The 19,698-nt window shown below is 41.3% G+C and overlaps 1 protein-coding gene across 3 annotated transcripts in view; it reads right to left on the reverse strand.

Annotated features, from left to right (window-relative positions):
• Positions 1-13,076: 13,076 nt before the first annotated feature.
• The window catches only part of TBCEL (tubulin folding cofactor E like), an 88,571-nt gene continuing 81,949 nt past the window's right edge, over positions 13,077-19,698 (reverse strand). For all 3 annotated transcript variants that reach the window (XM_078058849.1, XM_036113883.2, XM_078058850.1), the window contains one exon: positions 13,077-17,129. In XM_078058849.1, the coding sequence (XP_077914975.1) occupies positions 16,811-17,129 (319 nt within the window). In that variant the 3' untranslated portion in view covers positions 13,077-16,810. The remainder of the gene's footprint in view (positions 17,130-19,698) is intronic.

Consider the following 19,698-nt stretch of genomic DNA (forward strand, 5'->3'; position numbering starts at 1 on the left):
AATTATATGGAATCAATGAGGGTGGCAAAGAGTAAAGGAAACCCATCCATCCTGCAGCTACCAAGCACAAGAAATAGGACCAAACTCTAAAGATGCAGGTCCTGTGTTGTGTCTCTAGAACAAACATCCATCCTCTCTAAGACCTGGCTCTCCTAATTTTTAAAACAGCTTTCAATCAGGATCAAATAAAAGTCGATTAAAGCACAATGTGTTTCTGTAGTTAGTGAGTTTGGCCATCACCTTCTCTATAGTAGGGAGCCAATCCAGCAAATTAATTAAAGAAGGAACATCACAAAAGTGAACTCATTTTCATCTTAGTTACGATCAGTTGAACTGGCAGCTTTACCCTCCGTTAGGAGCGTGGATGGTCTGTGCCGTTCCACAAAGCTGAGACGCAAACACCATGAAAGCTCCAAGTTCTGCATACACCTGCGCGAGAACCAAGTGCATGGGAGAGAACGTGCAGTTTGCTCCCGACAGATTTCTCAAAAATAAAAACCCTCCTCTTATTATTGGAAGCTATTGCAATTCTTCAGCCAAATTTCCATGGAAAATCAGTGGATTTACCCTGTGAGAGCTTTATTGTAAATCTTCAATGTCAGACAGACACATTGAGATCTCAAGCACATGATAAATATTAGTCCATTTGCTGAAAATGGTAGTAAGACTAGCAGAGATCACACGCAGCTATAGCAGAGTGAGAAGCCGTGTGAGGTGAAGACTTAAGCCCTTAGGGAAACAGTTCAGAGAGCAGTAAGGAGGATGCATTTAAGTATTTGTATTTATGAAAAAATGTCACTAACCTGTTCTGTAGAGACTGGAGGAACTGTCAGAAATATTAAGCCAAATCTTGGTAAACCAGGTAAAAATTAGGTAAAACAAGAATTCATGTCAGTTCTCTCCTACTTGCTGCCAATTATTTCTGATTCCTGAAATGATGTCTGAATCCCCTCCTCGTAAAACCAAAAATTCAGTTAGTCCTGCGCTAGAGTCAGATAAGTATTAGGTTGCAATCAAGTTTTTTTCTATTGATTAAGGAAAAGAAAATCTAAAGATCAGTTTCAGGATTGCGTAGAGAGGTTCTTTTCCTGAAAAACTAGACCTTTCTTTCCCCCTCTTAAAAAAAAAAAAAAAAAAAAAAAGTAGATTCAGATGGAAATGTCAGGTACTTGGAGCTGAAACCTTGGTCCTTTCTGATCAGAATCACTTTGCACTGAAAAACACAAAAGAAAACCCCCCTTCTACCTTTGTACCCAAAAAAAAGGCAACTGTATAATGTTACAGAATTAGCATCCACCGCATGGGATTAGAACTGCAAACAAAGCTGCTGCCTCTAACATTTAAATGAAGTTGGTTTCCTACTAACATTTTTTTTGTGTGTGTGTCTCTGGTTTTGAACAGTTGCCACAGATAGACTCTACTCTGGTTTTTTCACAGGTATGCATGAAGTATTTAAAGGCACTTTCTCAAACTTTTCTAGGTTTTATTCCTTCCCTTTTCTCTCTGATACACCACTGTGCAGCATGATAGGGCCAGGGCACGATCCTGTAAAAGGGAAGGAGGTAACCAGTGTAAGGCATGCTCTTTCACCAGGAAAAGAACTAAACTGTGTCCTGAAAACCTCCATTGAGGCCCCAGGACGGTCCTCGGAGGGAGAAGGTGGTGACAGACCCCTCCTGATGAAAATTTGCAGTAAGTAAATAATTTAAGAGGCATTGTACATGTTAGATTTGATTCAGGATGAGGAAAACAGCCTAAAGGCATAAACTAAGACAAAATATTCAAAAATTACTCCAGATTTTTCTCTGACTAGACATTTAAATGCCCATTGTATGAAAAACCGTAATTCCAGTTTTGAGCAAGTTGTCCTAAAATGATCAAGAGTGCTTGGGGAACTAATTTTTTAGTCTATCTTATTCAACATTTCCCCCCAAACCTATGATAATTTAGTAGGTTTTGCACATTAAGCCTACTCTATCACTACTATTATGAACCCTCCACGTAGATTTCCTTACAGATGTGAAAGGACTTTTGCATCTGAAAGGCACATGTATACATAACAGAAAATCTAACTTTTAGGGTGCCGATTTAAAATAAAATTAAATGCAAATCTAAGACCTCCTAGAAAAGCATTCTCCTTGCCTAGTCTGTATGAAGACTTTACTCCTGTAGTCAACCTAAATGTCTTATAGCAAAACGGTTGGCTCTATTTGAAAAACTGCTAGTGACATTTAATTGCTTTGGTTTTCTTTCTTTGTGTACTCAAGGATATTAATATCTCAGCCCTTTTGACCCCTATTAAATGCATCCTTGAGACAGCACTGGGATAAATCCCATCTGGGCATAACCAAATACAAAAGATGGTGGTGTAAGTGAGTCAGAGTGACTTTGAGAATCTGGGTGCAGGCTGGTGCCAGGTGCTTGAGGGGAGACTGGCCTGGCTTATCACTGGTTGGGCTGGGAAGCTGGTCAGTGAGTGTGTGTTCTGGGTGTCCGCTCAACGGTCACAGACGGGGGAATGACAAAAATTTTCTTTTCTGCCATGTCATGTGGGCAGGAGGGCTTGTTTTGTTGAAGGTGCGAAGTGAGCGAAGATTTTTGACAAGATGTAGACCGAAGGTGGTGGTGGTGGGGGGGGGGGCTTGGAGCTAGTAACCCAAGATGCATGCACTTTGCAAAGGTGGCAAAGATCGATGCTGCTTTTCAGACAGGAGGAAAGACGCCTCAAACAAAACCAAAAAATGTAACTCCCTAAAAACAAGTGGAATGGACCTTATGTGCTGATTGTTTTTGTTTTGTTTTATATTTCCTAGGTTTCCTGTACCTTTCCCATGAAAGAGATCGTCAGATTTGAGCCAGTGGGAATTGATGGAGTGAGAAGCGTGGTTGGCCATCAGTCTCCAGATGTTAGCTCCTTCAGACTTAGCCTCAGTGGAGGAGCAAAAGGCATACTCTTCCTGGGGCAGCCCCCAGCCACTGACTGGGCAGGTGGTAGAACAAGAGTCCAGCACTTTCCACCCAAAGCAAGCCTTCTCTAATGAGCAGTTTTGCTCTGGAGAGCCTAGTTGAGCTGACAAAGACACAAGTACTCAACAGAGGCAGCTCCAGTATGCCAAAATCAGGACCTAATTGGAAAAATCTTGTATATGTATATTTAATGCAATATAATTACATATATAGAATTTATTATATATATGTACACGCTCATACGTGTGTGTGTGTGTGTGTGTGTGTGTGTGTGTGTGATGGCATTATTTGGGTAGATAGATTTTGACTCTCCAGATTTCTCAAAATTTCCAAGCCCTCAGACATGTCCCACTCCACCTCATTAAGAGCTAACATTTATCCTAGCACAGGAAGACAACAGAGACGATTCATGCCCCTCAGAAGCTGCTCCCATCTCCTCTTCTGACTGCCAGGCCTATAATCAAGGCCAAGTGGCAGCAGAACCCAGCCAGGGACATGTTGGGCCTGACGAGGGAGGAAAGGGGCCACATTCCAAATGAGTTGCAGGACCTACCAACATATCCTGGCATGGGACGGGGGAGGAGAGTATCCATGGGACTGGATTGTGAGGGTGCTCAGTCAAGGAGACTGGGCCATAACACAGAATAAAGGAAGGTTTTTGGATTTGGGGGCACTCTCTAGGGATACAGGCCTTAACATGCAAGGACCCCAGGGGGTGGAGCAAACTCGCTGCTAGGTCAGCTCCTGGAAGCCTGGAAAAAAAGTGAAGGCCCACACTGAGTGATGCTGAAATGTCTGGATTACTGTGGCAGATGGTAGAAGGGATTAAAGGCTCAGAGAAGCAAACATGCTGGATCAGATATATTATGTGAGTCTGGGAGACCCACCAAATGATCATGTCCCATGCTAAGGCCCAGAGGACAGACACATCCTCCACCAAAGCCAGCAGAACTATACTGGTGAGAGAAGCACTAGCATCACTAAGAAACTCAGGGGTGGCTCCCCTCTGCAGGCCAGGGCTGATGGCGGGACAGGTGATCATAAAACTTGGCTACCTGATAGCAGTGGAGGAGATGGGCTCCTGAAATGATAGAGACCAGGGGGCAGCACTCTACTGCCTGAAGCCAAGGAGGTCATAATCTTCATAGTGACCAAGCAGATCAGAGTGGCAGCCAAGGGGGCCTGATCCATCGAGAATAAAGGAGATGATTAATAGAGCTTGGCATTCCAGGGCAAAGTAGATGAGCCGCTGACAATGGGATTGCTTACCATATATAATTAAAAAGTACAAAAATTGTTGATCAAGAGACTGAAGGCAGTTGTCTTGCCACCCTCCAAATGTTTGATCCCTTGCTCAGTTGATAGATCTGAGTCAGTTTTCAAACCTGGATCCTATACACTAAAAAGGTAACCAGGTCCCCAAAGAGAAGGAAACTTCAAGACCATGACATGTATGTGTGGTAATGATTCTCCCACTCCTTCCCCCAAAGACTTATGGCCATTTACTCTAGGGACTCTAGTAGAAAGAGGTAAGAAGTATTCCTACATAGTTGGAGGACTGTTGGATAAGGGGTTTGAGTTAAGATTGATACCCAAAGTCCCTGGTAGAGTGGGAATACCTAGGGACTAGGAAAAAAAGTGGTTCTGCCCAAGTCCAGCTTATAGTGGGTCCACAGGGGCTACAGACCCACCTGGATGTCATTTTCCAAGTCCTAATTGTAATTGGGATTGTAATTGTACTTGGCCCATTGGGCCTTTTGTCTTTGATGTAAGAGCTATCCTAGCAAGGAAGGAAATGGATCTCCCCACTCCAGCTAAGGTAGCAAATGTAAGAGTACTGCACTGGGGGTCAGAGGAGGATAGTAAAGATCAGCTCACTCTTATAGAGCAAGGGTGGTGGACTCTACCGTATTTCCATTTACCTGGCCAGGATGGATCCCGAAGAATGACTGTTGACTACTGCAAGCTCAATCAAGCAGTAGTGCTAATTTACAGCTCCTCTGTTAACATGGTATCTTTGCTAGAGCTGATTAATATGGATTCAGGTACATGGTATGTGGCCATTCATTCGGCAAATACTTTTTTTCTCTGTCTGAATCAGGAACAAGAATCAGAAGTAGTTCACATTCAAATGGGACAGATAGCAATATACGTGTATAGTTTTGCCCTGGGGCTGAGATATGGACCATTTGGATCCTATAGAACATCACCTTGATTCATTACTCCGGTAACATCAAGCTGACTGGGCATAATGAGCAAAAGAAGGCTACAGCCAAGAGGCCTTGGGAAGACACATGTGCTCCACAAGATGGGAGATAAATCCCTCAAAGATCCAGGGCTAGTACCTCAGTAAAATTTTTAGGAATCCAGTAGTCAGGGACATGCTGAGACCTCTCCTCCAAAGTAAAAGGCAAATTACTATATCTTGCAACCTCTTTACAAATAAATTCTTCCTTTTTTGTTGGTTTCCTTGGGTTCTGGAGGCCACATATTCCATACCTAGGAAAACTGCTCCAGCCCCCATTCCAAGTGATATGGAATTCAGCCAACTTTGACTTGGGCTGAGAGCAGAAAGAACTTTGTTGTAGCTCAAGGCTGAAATGCAAGTAACCTTGACACTGGGTCATATGTTCAGTAGACCCTTTGTTGGAGGTGTCAGTGGTGGAAAAAAAGATAAAATGGGGAGTTTCTTGCAAACCCTAGTGGGAGAACCACAATGCAGGCACCTGGAGTTTTAGAGCAAGGTCATGGCATCTGCAGCAAAGAATAACCACATCTCCTGAAAACCCACTCATGGCATGAAACTGGGCTTTGTGATGGAACATTTGACCAAGATACAAGTGACCATGTGTCCAGAACGTCCCATCATGACCTGGGTCCTATTGGATCCCCCAAGTCATAAAGTCAGGTGGATCCAATAGCAATCTATCATAAGATGGAAATGGTAAATCTGGGACTGGCAATGGCGAGCTGCCTGACTAGTAGCACAGACTCCACACCACCTGCCATAGCTGCACCAGCACTCCCCTAGCCCAAATTACACATACGGCTATATGTGGGGTGGGGGGTGCACACAATGAGCTGAAAGAGGAGGAAAGAGCCTAAACTTGGTGTATGGATGACTCAGCTTGGTGTGCGTATGAAAGCCTAAAGCAGATGGTAGCTGTTACAGCCTCACTCAGGGGTAGCTTTGAAACACAGTGATAAGGGGACATCTTCCTAATGTGTTGGAACTTGAGGCAATATATCTTGTCGTGTACTTTGTGTCAAAGGAGAAGTGTTCTGAGGTTAGACCATGCACAACCTTGTAGGCAGTGGTGAATCATATAGCCAGCTAGACAACGACCTGGAAGAATAAAGCTTGGAAAATCAGTGACAAGGAGCCTGGAATAGAGACATGTGGATAGACAGATGGGAATCGACACGAAGTGTGAAGATCTTTGTATCATATGTTAACACCCGCAAAAAAAAGCATCCACTACAGAAGAGGGACTAAACAACCAAGTAGACAAAATGACTTCGCCAATTGCTGTGAGGCAGCCTCTGTCAGTGTTGGTACAATGGGCGACATGTATGAAGTGGCCACACAGCAGGGATGGAGGTTATGAAGAGGCCCAGGAGCAGGAACTCCCATTTAGCGAGGCTAAACTAGCTTCCATTGCCTCTGGGTGTACAACCTGCCAATCACAGAGACTAAAGCTAAGCCCTCCGCATGTCTCTGTTCCTTGGAGAGACCAGCTGGCCGCTTGGAGGCAAAATGACTACATTGGAGGGGTCGGTAGCTCCTTCTCCCAGGAGTAGACCTCTACTCTGTGTTCTGGGTTCGCCTTTCCTGCCCACAGGACCTCAGCCATTACCATTAATAAGAGGCTTGCAGAATGCCTGACCTATAGGCATAGAATTGCATCCTCCTGAAGGTGCCACCCTCCAGGATACTGCGGATGTATCGAGACCTTTGTGTGATGCAGTCAGTGTCCCCCATAGGAAGAATACATGGATCTGGGAACCGACGTGTGGAAGCAGAGGTGGCCTTGCTTGCCACTACTCCCAGTGATAACTGAGGGACTTTGTGCTTCCCACCCCTTGTCTCTGGGTTGTGCAGTTTGACATCCTCATCCCCGAGAGGGCACACTCTCACCAGGGGATCCAGCGAGAGTCCCACAGAGCTATACACTATGGCTGTGATGCTGTGTGGGCACTTGGGCTCTGTGTTCAGAGACTAGCTGGGAAGAAGATGGGCTACCATCCTGTTAGGTGTCACTGACCTTGATGGGGGGGGGGCTGATGTCACATGACGGATTCAAGGGATAATGTGTGTGGGGCTCAGGTGACCCATTTTGGTGGCTCTCAGTACTCCCTTGCCCAAGTCTGAGCAGCATATGGTTCCCAGGGGCTCAGGCTATGTAGGAATTAGGGTTTGGGAGAAACCACTAGGTAAACACAGACCAGCAGAGGTGACAGCTAAGGTGATAAGATGGACAGTCGAAGAGGGAGACAATGGGTACCAGTTGTGCCCCTGAAATCAATTGCAGTGATGGGGGCTATGGTTCATTCCCCTAACCTCCCTCTTCTAAGGTTCCACTCAGGAAGAGAGAGCCCCCGGAGCATGAGAGGAGCTGGTCCTCATCATGGAGAACTGGATCTATACATTGCATGGAGTGGTCTGTGGTAGATACAAAGGTGCACAGCTCAGATCCCCCTTCAAGAAAGGAATGCTTTCCTGTCACAAGGAGTATGGTTAGCTGACAGCTTCCAGCCATTGGCTCCTTCAGGATTTACATCAGTGTTCAAGCTGAAGTTATGTTCTCATTGTGTTTCCCCAATTGATGACTGAGAAAAGCGTTGGTCGTGGGCCCCAGGCAGGACTCCTCGTTGCTCCAGAGCATCGTACTGGGCTGGCAGACTGTCAGGTCTACAGCATGGTCTGTGGCCTCTCCTTGTACCCCTTCACTTTCCCAGGGGTTATTCCCCAATAAGCCCTTTGCACTTCTAACTCTACCTTAATGTCTGCTTCACAGAGAACTGAATCTGGGATGTTGGTGTCTTGAATAAGTTTGCAAGCCCTCTACAACGGAATGTTTTGCTTTGTTGTATGATCTGTCATGGAGGTTCCAGATATTTCTGTAGTGTAGTTGTTTCTACCCCTTAATCACTGATTCGATGACATTCGACCTCCTAGATCTAGTTCAATAAGGTGGCTACATCTAAGGCTATACTTACATTCTCCCTGAAAAATGGTAGTTATCCATAGCAGGATCCTTGAAATGGATGAGGTCATGTGGAAGCAGTTATGCTTCTGAAGACTTCTCCTAAACAGTAAAGACATTCAGAATGAAATGATTCTGAAGGACATCACACATCTGGATGTTTACTTCTCTTACTGCCTTGGAATCCTCATTCTTAGACATCTAGATTAATGTTCATAAAATGGGATGTTCACGTAGTCTGTTGGGTTTTAATTTTTTCTGAATTAAAAAAATTAAAATTTAATCAAAGTATAGTTGACATATAATATTAAATTAGTTTCAGGTGTACAACATGGTGATTCAACTATTATATACATTACAAAATGCTCACCACAATAAGAGTATTACAATATTCTTGACTATATTCCCTATGCTGTACTTTCAATCTCTGTGACTTATTTATTTTATAATTGAATGTGTGTACCTCCTAATCACCTTCACCCCTTTCATCCACCCCCTCTCCTTTGGCAACTACCAGTTTGTTCTCTGTATTTATTTACTTAATTTTAAAGATATCATTTATTTATTTGAGACATAGAGAGAGAGAGAGAGAGAGCAAGAGCAGGGGGAGAGACAGAGGGAGAGGGATAAGCAGACTCCCTGCTGAGCAGGGAGCCCAATGCAGGGATCTATCCCAGGACCCTGGGATCATGACCTGAGCACCCAGGTGCCCCTGTTCTCTGTATTTATGAGTCTGTTTCTCTCTCTCTGGTTTTGTTGCTCGTTTGTCTTTTTAGATTCCACATATAAGTGAAATCATATGGTATTTGTCTTTCTCTGTCTTATTTCACTTAGCATAATACCCTCTAAGTCTATCCATGCTGTCATGAATGGCAAGCTTTTCCTTTTTTATGGTTGAGTAATATTCCACTATGTATACACACCACACCTTCTTTATTCATTCATCTATCAATGGGCATTTAAGTTGCTCCCATATCTTGGCTATTGTAAATAATGCTGCAATAAACATATATCTTTTTGAATTAGTGTTTTTGTTTTCTTCGGGTAAATACTCAGAAGTGGAGTTACTGAATCCTATGGTACTTCTATTTTTAGTTTTCTGAGGAAGCTCCATACTGTTTTCCAGACTGGCTGTACCAGTTTGCATTCCCACCAACAGTGCACGAGGGTTCCCTTTTCTCCACATGCTCACCAACGCTTGTTATTTCTTGTCTTTTTGATACAAGCCATTCAGTAGTTTTGTTTCTTAAAAGCAAAGTAAAAAAAAAACAATCCTGATGTAAAAATTATTTCTAAATTTTTTCATATAGATTAGTATCATGGTAATAATCATTTAACTGCAAGCTGAAAACATCAGGAGTTCAAATTGTAGCACAAATGATCTGGAATATGTTTTTTAAAGAATTAATATTATTTGCCTTTAAGGATTATTTCTTTTTTGGGCTGGCCTTATTCATTCTAGACCCTGAACTTGGACTAAGCTAAGAAATATGGCTTAATTATACAAAAAATGGCATTGGCTCTTTGAAAACCACATTGAATGACATTAATGTTTATTAACTAATCAGCAAGATTTTCTAGATCTAAGATCTAATAAAAGATGGTCATCTCTGAAATCCAAATAAGCATTCAAAGATATTTTCTGAAAGCAACTTTAGTATCTGTATCTAGCCAAGAAGTTTGGAAGAGTTAATTCTAAGGAGACCCATATAATCAAAAAAGCTCACAATTGGCATTATTCTAACATCCTTGCCAGCACATTAGCAATAAAGCTGGAAAGGGTGGGGGGTGCAGACACACTATATTCCCTATTCACCACGTAGTACCAAGTAGTTCCTCTAAAAGAATTTCACTGATCTGTAAGAAGCAGCTCTGATCAAAGCTTCCTGTAGACAATAAGCAGAGGGTATCAGCGCTATTAATCCATCACTTTTCAAGAGCACTCAGCTGAAACAAATGCTCATACATTGTTATGGATAAATAATACATATACCTTCTCCTGCAGAGGGGAAATCTCACCAATGATTAAAAATTAGATTCCAGAGGAATAAGATAGACGATGTGCATGGCTCATGCAAATCTATGTGTTGAATTCAGGTGCCAAGCTTTGCATGCCTAATTGGGTAGAACCCTCTCTTAGTTGCACAAACCAGGATTCATATATCAAGAACAAGATCAGTAAAGTCTTTGACTTTGCAGGGATGTGACAAATAATAAAGCCAGGAAAAAAAATTCTTTTTATGTATCTCTCATGGAGAACAATTTGGCAATATCTACCAAAATTATAAACACATTGACCTTTTGATCCAATGATCCCACTTCTAAAAATGTATTCTATAGATTCATTTCAAATATGAACATATGCTGTTTACTGCAGCAAATTGAACATAGTAAATAAAAGAGAGGGAGATTGGGGTGGAGCGAGAGAGAGAGAAAGAGGGAGGGAGAAGAAAAACTCAAATGTCTATCAATGAGGTTTGAGTCAAACAAATTATAAATTATGTCTATAAATGGAATATTATATATTATATTGCAAACAAAGGATAGTGTGATTCCCTGTATACTGCTATGGAGAGATCTTCAAGATATATTTCAAGTGAAAAAAGCAAGGTGCATGTTAGTGTATATATGCTAACTTTGCTGTATAAAAGGGGAACAATATATATTATTTGCTATTATTTGTGTGAACCCTGGAAAGACACATAAGAAACCAATAAACGGTGAAGGACAGGGAGTTAGAGTGGGATTTTCCAATGTATACCATCTTTACGTTGTTTGATTTTTTGAAGCATGTGAATATTTTTTATTTAGAAAATAAATTCAAATGGTTTTTGAAGAGACTTCTTTTTGCAAACAAATTGAAAATCAAACCAAACAAAATTTTAACACAGCCAAAGCAATTCATAATGTCCCGTTTCTACTCTTTGGAGTGGAGTAAATCTTACATCTGCCCTCAAATATACCAGATATTTCAGAAAACATTTTTTTCTCTTTTGTCTGTATTTTTTGTCTGCCTCCTTTTATTCTCATTTGTTTAGCACCTTAATTGTATTACTTACAGTGACTACGAAGCATTCAAGGATGAAGAGTCTGTGTAAGACTTGACAAACTGAAATTGCATTGTACTTTTTTTGGCAGATCTAGATCTTGCAGACCATAATAGATAGCCTGTCTCCTCTATTTTGTAAGCAACATTTATATTCTTCACAAGGCGCTGACTTACATTTTAAGGAGGAACAATAGCAGTGACAGCCTCATCCTTTCCTGTAACAAAACATTTCCAACAGGTTGCAGTCAATTATAAAACTTTTTTCCCTCTATAAACACCCATTTTAAGTCTACTTAAACACTCTTGCCTCTGACAGAAGTCTGAGTCTGAACTGAGTGACCTCTCTCACCTCTGTTTACTGAAACAAAGTTTTAAGGCTCTAGAATGTCCTCAGGTTAAAAACCAAATTTTCAGTTTTCTTGCATCATATTATTGTCTCATTTATTCTTGTCAACAGCACCCATCACAAGTGTCCAAGTGGCACGTCAGAGGGGCAGGGAGGACAGTAGGTACATACCAATGGTCATCTCACAATTCTGCACGTGGCCTGAGGACAAATTCCAATTTGGATTTAGAGCCATCAGCCACATCAGTGACTTTGTTATAGAGCAAATCAATTTAGCAAATGGATACTGAGGAGCATCTCAAAGACTAACAATAAAGGTGTGTGTGTGTGTGTGTGTGTGTGTGTGTGTGTGTGTGTGTGTGTGTGTGTGTGTGTGTGTGTGTGTGTGTAGGGTTATGGAGAACTTTAGCAGCAAGTACTACATAATAGATGTCAAATGCCTGGATTCCCCAGCCAAATTCCTTGGGTTTGAATCCTGGCTCTGCTACCCAACTGTTCGGCAGGGACCCTGCTTCTCCTTCTGGCTCCGCCTCTCTCTGATGAATAAATAAAATCTTAAAAAAAAAGTTATAAGTATATGAAATGACCTATACAGGTTATAAAAGTTATCTGGCTGAATTTGAGCTCTAAACTAAGTTGGAGACCACAGATAACTAACTTCCTTTCCAGAGGAGAGTTGGAAAGAGAAAGTGACTTCATTTCTTGAAGGTTAACTTTCTTGATTTACATGCATTCTAGAAACTGGTGGGAGTCACAATATCTTTCAGTCCAGTGGGTACTGGGTGTCTTGACATATGTCTACTTTGTAAGTATACTCGGAGAGGCTCACAATAAATAACTAAATAGCATTTAGTACAGAAGTTAAAAGTATACTCTCTGAAATTTGAGTAAGAGGCAGAAATATTTAAATTTAAACAGATCATGATACTCACACCCTTCTGGAGCACTGAGAGAGAAGTTAATGGTCTCTGTCTTCTAAATACAGAAATAAAGTATAGTTCTTGGACCTTCATTCTTGATATAAGGTTAACTCATTACAGTTTACCAAGAAATTATTGACAAGTGGGTAGGGTTTAAGTGTCCAAAACTCTAATTCTTACAGGAAATCATTTTCTGAAGGCACAAAAGTGTCGCTTGAAAGAAATGTAAATTTTTAGTGCATTAAATTGAGGTTTTCATCCTTACTCAAAAAAGAGGATGCCAAGTATCTCAAAGGGAGGTCTTTATCCTTAAAAGGATAAAAAGGAATTATCAACTACATGTTACAAGTATAAGAATTTGCTAACACAAAAGCAATGACATGCTTCCTATAAATCTTTGTTTTGCAGTTTTCATTTCTAACTGGCAAAATTCCAATGAAATTTGTCAAAATGGTCCAAGTCTTCCCGGCTTTGGCCAATTCCCCAGAGGACTCAACCACAGCAGTGATGTCAACCTTTAGCTATATAAAAATAAGCACGTATCTTGACCCCAGAACTCCAGAAAAAATCAGAACACAAAGAGAAAGTGGACTTGGATTTTTAATTTTTTTTAAAGATTATCTCTATATATATACACGTATTAATAAAAAGTGCAAAGAATAGACCTTCATGTTTAAATTATACTCTAAAATAAAATATATATTTCCATTAGCTGCAGGAGACAACTGGCAAGTAAAGAGCCTGAGAGAACCCAGTCCCTCTCCATCACTACAACGGACATATTATAGTAAAGGAAGCACCTATGAAAAATAGAGTGTTCGCAACACATCTGGTCACACAGATAGATAGCTTCTGGGGGTACTGGAAAGCAGTTTGTTTTGCATTTTCAATCTAACATGAAATGAAGGGAAAAATCAAATTCATAAACAGAAATGACATTGCTTAGAACAATCTATTATTTTGTATTCCTGTTTTATGTGCCCTAGAGCCTAGCACTTGCCATGGAGCAAGTCATGCTCACACATGCATTAGGAAGAGCCATCAGCGGCGTGCCTCGAATGGGGGTCAGTTCCTTGCGCAACCAGTGTTCTCTGGTCTGGACACTGCTGACTTAGCAACAGAGCGGAAACATCTGGTGAGGACTGAACTTGCATTTCTTTAAGTGAACAAAGTTTTAGGACATAGCATTGTAACATGTGGCTCTGTTACACATAGCTCATGTTTTGGGCTTCTTTTCAGCTAAAGGTCTTCAAGAAACAAGGTGTTGTAGGATATCTGCTGCTTTCTTATGTGTTTATGGACATGGTGGCAATAGGTTGCAGAAACAATAGAAACTTTTAATAATAATAATCATCAAAATCATAAAAGACACAGGACTCTAAACTTTTTTTTCCCTCCTTTAAAGCAATCTGAGATATTTCAACAATTCCATTTCAAAAGCTGATTTCTGTTGTGGCTTCGGCAGCTACATGTGGGCACAGAGGATCCCTTGGTTTTGATCTGGCTTTCTTCTATTACTCCTTTCCTTTTTCTCCACTGAAAAGAATTTCTATTTTAGAAAAGATATGTTTTATACACTGTGGCTGCAGCAACATATCTGTAATACTGGCTCTGACAGCATCTTGCCTTATAAATGTCAATAACAGGCTCTCGCTGTATGTGGATGAAGTCAATATTAAAACACAGAGAAGTTGCAGCCATCCATTATGCATAACTTTTAGACTCAAAGGTCCATGGTCTCGTGTCTCCTTCTTTTTGGCCTGTTACAAAAATAGTTTGGGTTACAAGTGTCTACACAGCACCAATTTTATTTCAAAAGCAGCATCTTTACTCAGCCGCCCAAATAAATCTACAAGTACACATGCTCAAATAGCTTTTCTCTTTTACTTCTGTTCTGTAGCTCTAAAAGACCGGTAATTGCATTAGACTTTGTCTCAATCAAAAATTGTTCAGCAACTATTAAAACCATCAATTACAATGCCCTAAAAATAACCACATCCACTGAATTTGATGAGATGTTCCCCTGACATGCAACTGTATAAGAGAGGAATTATCCTGCAGTTGATGGACACTGTGTTCTGTCGTAACAGAAGGAACAGGTCTCTGATAGTAAAAAAGCATCTCATAAAACTTCGTCATATATAAAATATCTTATTAATTGTGACCATTCCACTTATGATTAAAGCACAACCCAAGTGTTTGCTCTGCCTTCTGCTGCGGGACAATCAGGGGTCATACTACCTCAAAAAATAAGAGTGCATCTGTTTCCCAGGCTGACAAAAGGGACAGGCTCAATTACACAGTTTCTCTCTCAAACTCGTCTGCACTCATGCGCACATACACAAAGCACCCACAGTTTTTATCTTCATGACACTGTTTCCACACTTTTTTCCAACTTCCAAAAATCTGTCCGGAAAATGTGATTGCAAAATAATTATTCTTGTCTCTACCCAGCCTGGATCTCCATTGCTCATTCTTAGGATTTTGAAAGATCAAGTCTGCAGCAGAAGGAGAACAGGCTTCATTCATCTTTCTCAAACCCTTTGGTTTCCACCTTTAATGTTACAGTGAATGTAGACTTGACTCAGTAAGCCTGGGTCAAAGGCTTTACAGATACTGAACCTGAAGTGCATTAAGAGAATAAACATCTGCTGTTATGGCATAGGAAAAATTTAAAAATAGCAATAATAATCACAACTCTGCAGAAGTGAAGAATTTACAAGAGTTATCTAAAAATTTCGTTACGAAATTAAAGAATTTTGTAGGAGCGGTGGAATCCTATAACAAAGGTCAAAAGGTCAAATGCAATCAGATAATGATTACATTCTTGGAAAAAATACTTCATGTGCACATCGCCTGCCCTTAGTGATGCCAAGTCTTCCCCGAGTCTCCCATCTGTAAACATGGCGGACCAAGAAAGACGCCTGTCACAGAAAGGGGTTAACCCGATTAACGAAGGACTACAAGAACAAATGCAAAGACTTCAGGGCAGGTGAGGAACGGGCTTTTAAAGAAAAGTGCTTTAAATATGCTTCTGCAAAAAATATGACTTGGAGGCAATTCTGAAGTTTTGACACTTAGACTTTACTCATAGATTAGGCAGAGTTGTTCTTCGGGAGGGGCAGCTAAGTTGAAACGTAAAACAAAAAGAACCGTCCAATTATGACATCACAGAATCCCAGGGAAGAACCGGGAATCAGAAATCCCTTTGATTAAGCTTTCCCACTTGTAATGCAAAGTGCAAGAGCCGGGGCTTCAAATGACGACACGGGCAGGAAGGTCACAACACGCTTTCTCCTGGATGGCTGGACTTCTCTCCCACTCTACTCCCTCACACGCACCAAGAACAGTCAGCTCGCTAACTCCCCACTCTGCAGGCACGTGTATCCTTTACTCTCCTGGGTCCCTCAGAAAGTCAGGCCTCTAGTCCCAATGGTTTAGAGTAAGGAGAAAGACCGCTAGAGATGAGGAAATACATTGGACAAGCAAGAATAAAAGAACTGGGGCACGTGACACGTTTTGGATTACGGAAGTGGGGGTGGGCATCAGGTGTGCAGGACGCGGACACGGGCCTGGGCACGTACAGAGGGGCCAGGGCAGCAGCGAGTCTTCCCAGGGTTTTAACTCTCCGTCGGCTCCTCTTCAAGATCCTAACAGAGTTCCAGGTTCTTACGGAATACCTGAGTTCAGAATCAGGTTGAAAATGCTTAAAGCACTACAATTACTTCAAAAGGGAGAAATGAAGAAAAAATTGCCCACACTGAGAAATGAGAAGTTACTTATGGGCAGGATAAAACTATCAGGTGAACACGTGCTGACAGGAGTCAAAATGAAAAACTGAACCGCAACAGGAAAGGAGGGAGAGAGGGAGGGACAATGCAAGAACTGGGGGAGAGAAGTGCTGGCCCTTCCTTTCAAGATCCCTGCTCCCGATTTAAATCCCACAAGTTGCCCTTCTGAGGGGGGACACACTGCTCACGCTATCTTCACAAATATACCTAAATGGTCGTGATAACCAAGTGGTAGATACAGCCCAGTGAACACAGTAAGAAGTCGGTGATTTCTTGGTCATCTTTCATGAGGGAGGGCACATGGACTGGAGACGTGGCCAATTCTGCTGGGTGAGCTGAAGAAATCTGTGGTAGAAAATACCAAAAACAGCCCCCTACCCATCCTAGAGGGAAAAAAAATATACAAAACCCCCTGAAACCTAAACAAAACAAAACAAAAACAACTTTCTCCCTCCTAAAGGAAACCATATTGGAAACAAATGCCCTGCAAGAAGTCCTTATGTATGTGTTTTTTACAAGGCTGGTCGAGGTTATTTTGTTTTGGATTCCACATAAATTTTATCTCCATCCCTAATGCCAAAAGAATGCAGTGCCCGAGAGCTGTACTTCATTTCCTCTGGGCCAAAGGGTGCTTCATGGTCAAAATAGTAGAGAAGCATGTTGCTTGTGGGTAACTGCACTAGAGTTTTTAATTGTTTCTTTAGTTCTGCAACTGTTTGGTCCAGACGAATGCTCATTTCTTCCACCTGATCGTTAAAGTGGACTTCTACTTTCGCACTGCTCTGGGGTCTTAGGTCCACTTCTGCCAAAGGCTCCAACTTCCCATATTTTGTAATCAGTTCATGATACCTAGAAGGATAAAAAAACAGTGTCAGCTTAAGCCACTAGCACATGAACTACGAACTTCTTCAGAACTTCAGTAAATGACACTGCTACAGCCCTATCCTAATATCATCTCCATCTATTTGCCTGATGAACTATTTGTGTATCTGTGATCTCATACAGTTGCCCTTTTGAGGCCACAATAAAACCACATTCTTGTGGATAGGAGAAGAGTTTGTCCTAAAGATGGCCACCATGCCTGCTGTTAATCGTTATAGAAGAACAGACTTAGGGAGGAAAGGAGAACCTAGAAAAGTAGACAGCACAGGATTACAGAGAGAAGTCTAATCACTCTGTAGAACTTGCTTTCTTGGGTGTCATCATCAAGGGCATATATCTAAGCACATGTTCCTTGGTGACAGATGGGAAGATGGAAGGAAGATGGCCAGTTTCTGACCATCAGAGAAGACAACTTACAAACAACAATAAAAAATCTAGTTGTATGTGAGCTGTTAATCTAGCTTTTTCAGTGATGCTTTATTTGAATGTTCCAGTGTAGTCTCATTGGCTATAATATAAGGTCTCTGTAGAAGAGTCAAGAATATGGTCTTGTGGGGTGCCTCAGTGGCTCAGTCTGTTGAGTGTCTGACTCTTGATTTCTGCTCAGGTCATGATCTCAGGGCCATTAGATCGAGCCCCCTGTCAGGCTCCATGCTAGGTGGGGAAGGCTGCTTGAGATTCCTTTTCCCCTTCTCCCTCTGCCTCCCCACCCCCCCAAAAAAAATAAATAAATCTTAAAAAAAAAAGAATACAATCTTGTGAAAAAGTGGTAAACGGCAAACGAGGAATACAAGTTCCTTGATCAAGGCAGGAATAAAGAGCAGAAGATACTAAGAGGAAAGTGAGTTATAGAGGTGAAACTAGGGCCCATAAGGTCAAATTTCCCATGTGGAAAATCCTGTCTCCACTGCCAGCCTTGGAGGATCTAGGTCTGATTTTACCAAGAAAGCTGAGCAATTTTCTACAAATCAGAGAAGGAAAAAATGATGAGAAGACCTGATATCAGCTTTATTATAACCAAGAAATCCTGAGGTTAATTCAGGATCAGAATACAATGGTCATGTAAGATTATCCCCCCACCCTACTTTTGGCTTTAACTCAGTTAAATCAGTGTTAAAAGTTTGGTAGGAATATTAAAGATGGAGTAAGACATGTGTGGGTAAGGACGGAGGTAATCATTTTCATTAAAGGGAGTAACAGGATATGGTAAAATGGTCCTGGCTTTGGAGTCAGAAGATCTGACTTCAGAGTCTTGACTCCATCTTAAAATTAGCTGTGTGACTCATCAAATCAATCTCTTCATATCTCAGTTTCCTCATTAGTAAAACTGGGATTAAAAAGTCTGCCCTTCCTACCTTATAAAACAGTCAAGAGTATTATATAACATAATAGATGAATAAGTATTTTGTAAATTCTAAGTCTGTATACAAATAAAAAATAAACATTACACTCCTATTCTGGAATTTACATTATTAAAATACACACACCCCTTTAGAAAATAAATGATTGAAATCTATTTAGAACTTCTTTGAAAAGATGGTGCTATGATAAAACAGATTACAGAATCTTCTTCTCCCGGAACTTGTGTCAAAAACAGTATTTTTTAAAGGGTAAGAATGTTACCAGCAACAATTAACAAAAGAAGAGAGGGAATAACCTTATTATGATAGGCTTTATTTAAAAGGAACCAGAAGCTGTGTACTATGTGGTTCTGCTAAGCAAAGATCCTAACCCCCAGAATCCACTATGGAGGAAGAAGATAAAGAGCAAATTCCTGAGTGTGTTAACACTTCCCAATTTAGAGAAAATGGGGCTGAAGGGCTAAGGAGTAAGCCAGGAGAAAGCCTGAGGAAACACTTTGGGGACTAGAAGCCTTTATGTCCCAGGCGCCTGGGTGGCTCAGTTGGTTAAGCGACTGCCTTCGGCTCAGGTCATGATCCTGGAGTCCCGGGATCGAGTCCCGCATCGGGCTCCCTGCTCAGCAGGGAGTCTGCTTCTCCCTCTGACCCTCCCCCCTCTCATGCTCTATCTCATTCTCTCTCTCAAATAAATAAATAAAATCTTTAAAAAAAAAAAGAAGCCTCTATGTCCCCCTACCAGTATGTCAGGATCTTAGCAAAGGTGAACAAAACAAAACAAAACAAGCCCAAAAAGCAAAACCACCAGGACTTGAAATTTTCCAAATTGAAAGAGTGAAATGATTCAAACTCTAAGGGTATCTTTCCCTACCCCTATCTCCTACTATATGCCTTCAAACAAGTGAAACTAGGCTATGATAATTTCACAAAATCTTAGAAAAGACAGCAGGGGTCAAATAGAAGGTGAACCCAACTCAGAGATGTTTTCCCTTCAGACTACAGAAAAGTCGAATTGTAATACCCCAGCTCTCAAACTCTGCCTCAGAGGGACAAAAGAAACAATGGTGAAGGGGTCAAGGAGAGTTTACTTATACTATGTTTCAGTAAAGAGATGGTCTGGAGAGAGGTGCCCACTTTTAAGCATAAGCAGGAGACAAAATGGCAACTAAACACATAAC

Source organism: Halichoerus grypus, chromosome 11, assembly GCF_964656455.1.
Source record: "Halichoerus grypus chromosome 11, mHalGry1.hap1.1, whole genome shotgun sequence".
NCBI lineage: Eukaryota > Metazoa > Chordata > Mammalia > Carnivora > Phocidae > Halichoerus > Halichoerus grypus.